The sequence below is a fragment of the Macrobrachium rosenbergii genome, chromosome 4 (genome assembly GCF_040412425.1).
Source record: "Macrobrachium rosenbergii isolate ZJJX-2024 chromosome 4, ASM4041242v1, whole genome shotgun sequence".
Classification (NCBI taxonomy): Eukaryota; Metazoa; Arthropoda; class Malacostraca; order Decapoda; family Palaemonidae; genus Macrobrachium; species Macrobrachium rosenbergii.
The window spans coordinates 31315328-31327009 of record NC_089744.1 but is presented as its reverse complement, the minus strand read 5'-3'; the positions used below and the strand labels follow the sequence as shown (position 1 = coordinate 31327009).

Genomic DNA, 11682 nt, shown 5'->3' with positions numbered 1-11682 from the left:
GATATCTGGCATCCAAGTAATAATATTAGAACACAACTTGGGACATAAAAAGGCAAATTTTTTATGAATTTATTTGGGACAACAAGTAGCTTGGAGAAAACCCTCAGCATTAGAAAATGGGAGTTCTCAAGCAGAGAACATGAAAAAATAAAAGAAAAATTTCAAGGTAAAAATTATCAGGATGGAACCCTCTAAGTCCAGAAAAAATATAAAATAATGCATTCAGATGCTTTTTGCATTTCAGATAACTGGTACTTCATATGAGGAGGGAACTTGCTGCTGTATAGGTTTTCAAGGTAGTGCACTGGGGAAAAAAATGGGCCATACCTCACCTCTATGAATATTTTCACTCATATACACCTTCTCCTTCATCCTGATCCTCATAACACTTGTGTTGCGCATTTTTACATGGCAGCACTCAGCTAATGCAAAAAATAGGTTTTCTTGTTCTTTTGCAGGAAATCTAATTTTTTAATTTTTCTTCAAATTACTGTGGTAAATATACTCCTGGAAAGAACTCTGTGAATTCTGTGGAAAGAACATTATGAATTCTGTGAATCTTACAGAAAACATTTTTGTTTCATAAGATGCTTTTTTAGCACATTTTTAGATTGCAGGGTGTTCAAGATCACTTCATCATTTTTTATGTACATTTTTAGATTTCAGGGGATTCAAGATCACTATCATTTTAGCTTATATTATGTCAATAGAATTATTCAGTAAAAAAAAAGTAAATGAAATATCTTCTATAGTTTTGACAAGATTAGCAAGTTTTTTGAATTTGAAGTTTTGAGTTAACTTTAAAACTACAAACAGTAGTTACTTCACAGTTTTAGTATGCTGTTAGAAAACATGCCTCTATATATATATATATATATATATATATATATATATATATATATATATATATATATATATATATATATATATATATATATATATATATATATATATATATATATATATATAACTGAATCATGAAAATATGGAACGTGATGAATATAAAAATAAAGATAAAATCACAAAGGAAAGGAAACACTGGAGTACTGAGAGGTCTTTCAACTCTTTTGTCCTTTACTTAGCTAAGTAAAGGACTCAGAAAGAGTTTATCGAAAGGACTATATATACTCAATGTTTCCTCTCCTATGTGGTTTTATATATATATATATAAATAAATATATATATATATATATATATATATATATATATATATATATATATATATATATACATACATATATTCAATAATGAGAAAAGCCAATAGTTAATGACTGAAACAGCTGTTGGCATTAAATTTGGATAAACACAGAAGTGATTTTCCATTTTCCTTCAAAGTTTTTTCCTTAAAGAGAGGAAATTTGAAGTTTTGTCATAGACTAGTAGATGCCATATGTGCATTGGCATTCAGTATACAGCATATATATATATATATATATATATATATATATATATATATATATATAGTGCGTCCTCGACCTACGATGCCACAGACTTAAGGAAATTTGACCTTACAGCACTTTTTCAGTGCGGTTAATGGCATTTTACAAGCTCTAACTTGATGTTGCATCAAGTTAAGGCACCGTAAGCGCCACTGACGGTGCTAACAGCAAGCTTGGCATTAAATTACCGCGCCGTAATCGCCAATAACGGAGAAAAATCGACTTGTGGCGCTGGAACAGATTCCCGCTGTAGGTCGAGGATGCACTCTATTTATATATATATATATATATATATATATATATATATATATATATATATATATATATGTGTGTGTGTGTGTGTGTGTATATTTCTGTGTTTACACTGTTTATAAAATGTCAGCACCTCCCTTAGACGCTGAAAAATGAAAGGAAAACAAAAGATTTAAGACTCGAAAATATAAGATTATGATGACCATCTTAAAAATTATAACATTAACAGATAATGAATTATTCAAAAAGTATAAGAAATAAAATCTACATATATCAAACTACCAAATAAAAAATATAAATATTCTTACATTGAATATTATTTGGAAAAATTCAGACTATCTGTCTAGAGTGACTTGTGATATTCCATAACAGCCTCTGAGAAGGCGAGCAAATGAAGTAGGTGCTGGCTGTCTAGGATCTGGAGGATAATGGGGTCCTTGATCACCAACATATACATAAGGTAAACGTAAAACCCAATATGCTGATGCAGAAAGCTTGACAGGAAGAGAACTGCTCGGCTGAGGAATATAACGAGGGCAAGGATCAGGACCAGGTTGGACTTGGGGATTAAGGGTAACATTAACTGGAGCTTTTGGAGTTACCACATGAAGACGCATAAGTTGACCATTAACAACATTTCCACTGCGACTGGAATGGTAAACAAAAACAAATTTTATGAATCAAAATGCACATGGGTATTATCTAAGAAATTTTGAAAAACACTGATGAGGAGATAAGCACCCTTGTCCCCACCATTCATAAATCAAGTGCATTATAATCAAATGAATAATCTGTGATGTTTTGCATCTTTTCTCATTAAAAGGACAATTTTACATATGATGGCAAATATATGTTTTAAGGTACAGAAAACAGAATATAATCATGGTTATTGTATGAAAAGGAAAAATATACAATCCACTACTAATAGAATATCACTGTAAAGCTTCTCCTTTCTTCAGATTAATCCTAAGTTGGGGTCACTCTTTTTCATGAGCCTTTTCCAGCACCACCAGGTTTGTATCCAACTGGGGGCACCAAAAAAGGCTCACTGAAAGCAGTGATATTCTTAGCAATGGTTTGCATATCCATATGTATTTTGCTTTATATATACATATACAGGCAGTCCCCGGTTTACGACGGGTCCGGCTTACGACGTTCCGAGGTTACGACGCTTTTCAAATATATTCATCAGAAATTATTTCCCGGTTTACTACGCATGTTCCGGGGTTACGACGCGTCGTATGCCGATCCGACGGAAGAAATATGGCTCCAAAACGGCAGAATTATCATAATTTGGAGGTTTTTTTGATGAAAAACTCAATAAAAATGCAGATTACATCGTTTTCAATGCACCCAAAGCATTAAAAGTAAGGGTTTCTTATGATTTTTGACGATTTTTCAGTTAACAACGATTTTCGGTTCAAAATCAACGCCGCTTAAACGTAAAAAGAACCCCCTGTCGTAAACCGGGGGACTACCTGTATATACATTATATATACTGTGTATATATATATATATATATATATATATATATATATATATATATATATATATATATATATATATATATATATATATATATATATATATATATATATATATAATTATACAATTAAAGAATAGTAAGAAAGTAAAACATTACAAAACTTAAGGCTTTGCAATTTCACTGACCACCCAGGAAGTCCAGGAATTAACTCTAGTTGAAGGCAAATTGATGTCAATTACAAACTACTCATATACCAATGAACATACCTGCATGGACATGGAAAATATAAGGGCATATCTGCATTGGCAATCTTAGTTGCATTATCTTTCACTAATCCTGAAGGAGAAGCCTTAAGATGTCGGTCAGGAGTTGCCATCATAAACCTATGTCCTCTCACACATTCATACTCAACCCCAAGGAAAATCTTGACACTGAACTCATGGATATCTGTAAAAAAAATTATGGTTATAATATACACAATAACACCCTCATGAAATAAATCTATGTTTTACAAAGGACATCATGCACAGACATCATGCATATGTTACGAAACAATGAGAATTTGAAGCTTGAATCCAAAAGATTAATCAAGATTTTATAAATGCATATAAGTTAATCCCTTTTTGGTGGAAGGGTGACCAAGGGACCAACCATATGTTAATATACTACCTTTGGGAGTAATGTACCTTGCAAGACTGATCAGGTATTAACATGTTGGAGCCCACTTTCTATGTAGGGTCTCTTTTTCCTTGGCCAAAACACCCATTCACCTCCAGATAACATTAATATACTATAAATTTCTATCATAAAAATTACCAGCCTGCTAGAAATAAAACTCAAAATGAGTTCACTTCTCTTCCAAACTCAGACAAATAGGGTGGGTTGAGTCTGTCACTTAAAGCAAAAGCTCCCAAAACTAATGATGAGTTCTTTACATGAAATATTCAACAACATTTTGGTACGTAGGTGGCACAAAGAATCCTTAGGGATAATGGTAAGGAGGAAAGATCAGCAGAAATTAGTACAGTTGATGTTGGGACAATAGTAGGAGTGAGAAGGTTAGCGGAGGAGAGCCTGTAAAGTCCCCGCCCTACAGGTTTTCTATAGTGAACCTCCCGTTTTCTACGGTGCCTTTCCCATGAACTTAGGTCACACTAAATAGCCATATTTTATCTATATAAAATTGTATCTGTTACTTATTCATTTGTGCATGTTTACGTTGTACATGTGTCAGAACATTATTATGTCCATTCCTGTAATTTTACTTTTACATGTTATTTGTATTTACCTGTCCTGTTTCGCATTAAGAACAATTGACCTTGGGTCACCTGTATCCTATTGTATAAGCGGCCTGCTCTCTCAATATGATGGCAGTACATGTCCTCCTGCTCTATTCTTTAGCACCTCTCACAGTGGTGACCCCGGAGTGGTTCACGGAGCCATTAGCGGACCCACGCGGCGACCTAGTTTTGGCTCCATGAAATACCCCACGCCCCAATGGACTAAACACGGCGCTTTGATGAGCATTCAGGCGTACCGACTCTCGTCGGCAGATCACCGGCGTCATTAGCGGACCCACACGGTGCGCCCCAAGCCCGTATTGACACGAGTGTAACCCACTCCAAGTGAGAGTGCAGAAGCGAGTATGGATGTGGACATTCCCTCCCACATACAAATAACTGCGAACTTCATGGACTCTGATGTCTCCCTCGTGCAAAACCCGCTCGCACCCTCCCCCATGCCAAGGCTCGCGTGCCCCTCCACACCGGTACCCGCTCCTGACATGCTGCCCGTCCTGATGGGCCAAGCCAGGTCTGCCCTCGCCATAAAGCTGCCTCCCTTCACGTCATCATGGCTCTACAGGGTTGAGGGGCAGTTCAGGCTGGCGGGACTTTCAGACGCCGTGATAAACGCCCTCCCGGAAGAGGTCTACGGGAAGATCGCCCCATGGGTGTCTGCCGCCAGTCCCGCCACCTACCAAAAGCTAAAGGCCTCACTCGTCGAGACCTGCTCCCTGCCCGTCTTCGAGAGGGCTGCCCGCACCCTTGACCTCGCCAACAACCCCTGTCACGACCAGAACCTCTGGGAGACATGGAATGTGATCCAGGACCTCCTCATCCTACCCAGGATGGACGGCAGTGGCAGGCAGTCGGAGATAAGCCTGTCAAGGGAGATCTTCCTACGTCAGCTCCTCCCGGAGGTTCAGACCCAGATCCTCGAACCTTATACCCTGCCGCTCAACGACCTGATCAGGACGGCGCAGTAGCTATTGGACTCTGCGAGGGCAGCGAAGCGAGCATCCACGCCCGCACACCCCATCCTTTCCTCAAAGATCCTGAAAATGTGTTATCTGTTAAAGAATTCACATTTTTGCATGATAAGGCACCATGTTTCAAGACTCTTCAGACACAGGAGCTGCTTCGAAACAGTGGTATCGATTTCTTCTCATCAAGTGAATTTCCAGGTAGCTCCCCCGACCTTAACGTGTGTGAAAACATTGGTAGTATCTTAAAGGATCGTGTTGAAGCGTGCACAGTGAACTATGATAGTATACCAAGCCTCAACGACCTGCAAAGAGAGGTGACCAAAGTGCTCAGGGAAATGGAGTTTGAGTCTCAGCTTTTTTGCGATTTGCTGAAATCATACCACTCAAGAATGCAGGCTGTGGTACAAGCAGATGGAGGCCACACACAATACTGAATACTCAGAGAGAAACTTAAATAAATACCTGTTCTGAATTACTTTTGATTTTGTCCATACCAATTTTAGTTTATGCTGTAGAGGGGGGGGGCTCTAATTTTGAAACACCCTGTACAATTATAAAGGAACACTGTACAAATGGAAGTTAAAGAGCTCTATCTGTTAAGACAACAAACCTATGTTAGCCGCCAATTCATTTGTTATCATTCCTCTCCCCCCTTGTTAGAGAGAGGAGGGACTAGCTTCTGCAAGTAAAGATTAATGTATTAAAAAACTTTTCTCAACTAGATAGGCGCTCACTCACCTGTATCTATCCAGTTCCAGCTCATGACGGCTCAATCTTCCTACTTCCCGGCAGTAGTGAATACGGGGAAAATAGAAAGGAAAAAGACCAGTCATCTCATTCACTCTCACTTTCATACCATCATCTTAGGTAAGATACAAACTGTCCAGCTAGGGGCACTAGATGAGCTACACAACTTGAGCAGCCACCATGGGACCCAAGGAAAAAGTGTCCAAGACCTGTGGGCAATGTCCCTTAGATAAAAGGATGTGAAGGTGGTCTGACAAAGCCACGTACCAGCCTTCAAAATCCTATGAACAGGTAAGTTCTTCTTAAAGCCTTACAAAGAGCCTAAACCCTGAATATTAAGTGCTCTTGCATGCACTGTGTTAGAATTAGAGGTAGTACAAGAACTATAAGCACGACTAACCTCACGTAGCCAGAAGGAGGTGGTATTCTTGGACACTTCTTGTTTGTTCCAGCCTGTTCTTACAAAAAGTCTTCGACACCTTGGCCTAAGGTGGCGAGTCGTTTTCAGATAATCATGCAGTGCTCTAACAGGACAGAAGAGTAGTTCATCTGGGTTGTTGTTAACAAAATCTCCTAGGGATAGAATGGAAAAGGATTCAAATCTGTCATCATGAACAGGGATTTTGAGTTTTAGCCACAAATTCCAGGACAAATTCGAAGGCTACGGACCCCAGCCCCTCGAGTATTTAACATTAGGAAAGAGACCATGAAGTTCGCCCGCTCTCTTTGATGAAGCTAGAGCCAGCAAGAAGACCTTTTTAGGGTTCAAGTCTCTGTCAGATGATTGTTGCAACGGTTCATATGGGGCTCGAGTGAGACTGCTTAGTACCAGAGTCAGGTCCCAATTTGGTGGATTTAGTTCTGCAGGAGAATGAGACTGTTCAAAGCTTTTTAGAAGCATTGATATTTCCCAAGAGGAAGACAGGTCTACATCTTTTAGGCTTAGAACCAAACCCAAAGCAGTCCTATAGCCTTCATGACAGACTCAGAAAGATGTTTCTCCCTTTGGAGAAAAACTAGTAAATCCGCTGTTTGCTGAACAGAAGTTCCAACTAGAGAGAGACTCCTTCGACGACACCGAGTAGATGAACAATTTACCCTGGTACATGGCTGAGGAAGATCTTCTGAGGTAGCCAGACATCTCTGTTGCTGTCCTGCGAGAAAAGCCTCTCGCTCGCAGGATATACTGGATAGTCTCCAGCCTTGAAGAGATAAGGACTCTACCGACTGGTGATGCCCCTCTACGTGAGGTTGGCAAAGGAGGCTGTGCCAACGAGGGATCTCTATGGGAACTGCCAACAGAAGGGTTAGCAGATCAGGGGACCATTCTGCATGAGGCCACCATGGAGCTACAAGGGTCTTGTGAGACTCTGGGAAGACATTACAGTACTCTATTCAGAACTTGACAGATCAGATAAAAGGGAGAGAATGGGTAAACTTCCAGATTGTCCAAGGGATGTTGAAGGGTGTCCTCTGCCACGGTGAAGGAGTCTGGGACAACCGAACAAAAGACCTCCAGCTTTTTTGTTGAACCTTGTTGTGAACAGATCTATCATTGGTCTTCCCCAAAGATGAAGAGCCTGTCTACTATCTCCTGATGTAAAGAGCCTGTCTACTATCTCCTGATGTAAGGACCACTCTGTCCTCAGGACCTGATCCTGATGACTCAGTTTGTCGGCCACCACATACCTCTTGCCCAGGATATACCTGGCTGAGAGGTCTACTGATTGGTCTATTGCCCACTGGTGGAGAAGTACCATCATCGAGTGAAGTTGGTGAGAGACTAGGCCCCCCTGTTTGTTTACATAAGCGACCACCATAGTGTTGTCTAACACCAGAACTACAGAGTGCCCTGATACTGTTTCTTGAGACTCCTGAAGTGCCAGGAAGGTTCCAGACTCCCGACACCAGAAGATCTTCTAAATGGGCTCCCCTACCCTCGTACAAGGCATCCAAGAACAGGAGAATTTCTGGAAGAGGAGAATGGAGAGGCACTCCTATTGTCAAGTTTTTGTCAGCCAACCACCACAGGAGGTCCCTTCTCACCTTTGCAGATAGAGGTACCCAGAACAAAGGGGAGTCCTTGCAGGTGACCAAAACTCTTTCAGTCTCCATTGGAGGGATCAAAGGTGGAGATGGCTGTGGGGAACTAGTTTCCCCAGAGAGGTTAAGGGGCCTAGAATTACTTGCCACTGAAGTGCCGGTTACTTCTGCTCGGACAGAAAGGACTGGGCCACTTTCCGGAACATCTCAATTTGCTGGTCCGATGGAAATACCCCTGATGACACCATGTCTATCACCATTCCCAGGTAAAGAATCTTTTGACTGGGGAGAAGGTTCGACTTTTCTAGATTTATCATGATGCCTAGGCCATGACAAAATTGGAGAAGACGATCTCTGTCTCGGATTAGCTTTTCCCGAGAACTTGCCAGGACCAACCAGTCATCAAGATATCTCAAGAGCAGAATTTCCTCAGCAGGAGCCCATGATGACACTAGAGTGAATACTCTTGTGAACACCTGAGGGGCTGTTGTCAGACCGAAGCACAAGACTGAACTGAAGCACCAGCTCTCCCAGACTAAAGTAGTGAAATTTCAGGGAAGAGTGATGGATCGGAATCTGGAAGTAAGCATCCTTCAGGTCTATCGTGAGCATATAATTGTTGCTCCTGACAGCTGCCAGGACTGTACAAGGAGTCACCATCTTGAATCGGGTCTTTCTAATGAATAGGTTCAGGGTTGAGAGGTCTATTACTGGTCTCCAATCACCCATCACCTTGGGAACAAGAAAAACCTGACTGCAGAATCCTGGAGAAGGATGCTTGACCACTTCCACCGCTCTTTTCTCCAGCATTTTCCTCACCTCTTTTTGGAGAGCCAGAAACTTTGGGGAGCGTGGACAGGGAGGAGTTCTGGAATGATGGAGACTAATGTCATGGACCTCTGAGCGACAAGGTGACACCGGCCTAGGCTGGAAACACATCTGTGACTGAAGAATCTCTCGCATCCATCACACGATTGCATGACCCAGAAGGAAATGGCTGAACTTCCGAAGCCTTCACTACATGGGATTTCTTAACAGAAGCCTTGTCATCCTTCCTATGAAGGAGCGAACAACTGAATGACGAGAAGCGGCTGGACGTGACACACCCTCATCAGCAAGACAGCTGTGAGCTGGAGCAGAAGAACTACAGCTGTGGTTGGACAAAGACGGAGAAGAAGAGATAGAGATGGTTCTAGGTCTTCTTAAGCGAGGAGCAGCAACGAAATCTCTAATCCTCCAATATCTAATGGGGGAGAACCGGACAGAAGAAGATGAAGACGAGGAAGACGAAGAAGACGAGGAAGACGATGAAGGGGAAGACAGAGACGGAGACCTGCGACACATCTTCTTCACAACAAGGCTGAACTTCTCTCGAAAAACAATGTCGACTCTGTCAACCACTACTTTCATGAAAGCATCAGAAGAAAGAGTGGGAGTAAAGTCACTGCCACGGTAGGGGGTCCAAAACTCTGCGAGGGATATGCTGCCGACAGAGAGGGAGTAGAAGCCACCATCATGGAAGGGGATCCAAAGCTCTGAGAGAAATACACTGCCAACGGAGAGGGAATAGAAGCCACTACCAGCCAGAGAGATAATATCTCCTGACCTCTCTCCTGAAACTTTCAAAGTCAAAGCTATTTTAGAATGGGAAAGGGTAAAATCTTCCAAGGAAGAAGAAGCAACTGGAGGAAGATTGGGCATAGAAGAGAAACCAGAGGGAGACTGAGAAGCAACCAACGAAGGAGGAGAAAATCCCTTCCAAGAAGGCGCCTCCTTCCTCCTTTGATGCTGCTGCTTTACAAAAACCCTCCACTGCTCAGGAGGCCAAGAACAACATTTGGAACATGGCTTAGTAACATTACACACATTAGCTCTGCATCTGCTGCGAGTAGAATGGGGGTCAGTCTTAAATGAGGCTGAAAAACGTAAACAAGAGAAGTCACCAACGCCAGGACATTTCCTCTGAGGTTTAGGCACAGAAGCCTGAGATGATTTATGGGTTTGCATGTTCAAATGCAACACAAAAACACAATAAAAGCACTAATGCACAATCACACAGAATAGCATTATTTCATAACACAAAAGGCAAATCAAAGAAGAAAAACAGTCAGGAAAACACTGGCTTCTGGAAGAATGGTCACTAATATGTCCTTCTAGTAAGGCGGTAAGGAAGAAACCGATATGTCATGGCGTTCTTGGGTGAAGGTAGGTCGGTTGTTTCCTCCTATCTCACCCGAGTAGGCAAACCCTATTGCCACAATACCTTGTTCTACAATTTTATATGTTTTTTACTGGTTTCCAGCTGGCGCTAGAAGATTTATTCTAACGTTAAGACCGTAGGTTTGTTCCGCGTATGAACAAATACAATTTATATCCACACCATTCCCACAGTAACCACATGGCACTTTACTGACTGTACTTTCTCCTTTGCTTCTTTTCAAGTCAACATAAGCTTTGTTTTGCCTACACTGATATTTCATCCTCTCCATTTTTCTCCTTCACTTTTCAAACATTTGCACCTCCCCTTGGATTCTGCCATTTTTTCTTAGTAGCTACTTTCACTGCTCTGATAAACAGCCAAGGACTTAACACTTATAATTGATGGGTACCAATATTTGTCTCAGATTCTTTTGATACACCTGACACTGTCTTCACTCTATATCTAGTCTTATGCTTGAGTAACATTGCCATAAGACAAGATATGGAGTGAAGACAGTTTCAGGTGTATCAAAAGAATCTGAAATAAATGCTGATGTCCATCAAGTATAAGTGTTGAGTCCTTGGCTGTTTATCGTAGCAGTGAAAGTAGCTACAAAGAAAAGCTGCCTTATGCATATGATCTGGTACCCTCTGTCTTTGCAATACACATTTAATTATTTGTCTCAGTGGTCTGGGGAATGCCTTTTCAAAATTCACAAATATGTGTCATAATCTCTTACTCCTTGCATAATAATGTTTCTGTAGTTACCTCATTAGAAAGCTTACTTCTGTTGTTGATCTCCCTAATATGAAGCCATACTGACAATTAACATTTTCAACTCTTTACCTCAGCCCATCCTTAACCCTTAAACGCTAACTGGACGTATCGTACGTCAACTAAAATTGTCTGTCGGGTGCCGAGTGGGCGTACCGTCGTTGACTACAAAAATTTCAACCTTCGTCAACTTTGACTTCGACCAAAATGGTCGAAAACGCAATTGTAAGCTAAAACTCTTACATTCTAGTAATATTTAATCATTTACCTTCATTTGCAACAAACTGGAAGTCTCTAGCACAATATCTCGATTTATAGTGAATTTTTGAAAAAAACCTTTTCCTTACGTCCGCGCGGTAACTCGGCCGAAAATCTCAGAAATTCTTTCGTCACTTTGTCGTAATTTTTGCACTGTTTTTCTAATAGCCGTTACATAAAAGTTTTATATATGAAAGTGTACACAATTTCATGTAGA

At 40.9% G+C, this 11682-nt stretch overlaps 1 protein-coding gene across 5 annotated transcripts in view; it reads right to left on the bottom strand.

Moving 5' to 3' along the window:
- Positions 1-1711: 1711 nt before the first annotated feature.
- The window catches only part of LOC136832175 (nonsense-mediated mRNA decay factor SMG8-like), a 169974-nt gene continuing 160003 nt past the window's right edge, over positions 1712-11682 (bottom strand). For 4 of the 5 annotated variants that reach the window (XM_067092946.1, XM_067092930.1, XM_067092963.1 and 1 more), the window contains 2 exons: positions 3444-3624; positions 1863-2339 (listed from right to left, as the gene is read on the bottom strand). In XM_067092946.1, coding sequence (XP_066949047.1) covers positions 2027-2339; positions 3444-3624 — 494 coding nt within the window. In that variant the 3' untranslated portion in view covers positions 1863-2026. Of the gene's footprint in view, positions 1837-1862; positions 2340-3443; positions 3625-11682 lie in introns of those variants that run through there. The other variant, XM_067092940.1, reaches the window with a different exon arrangement.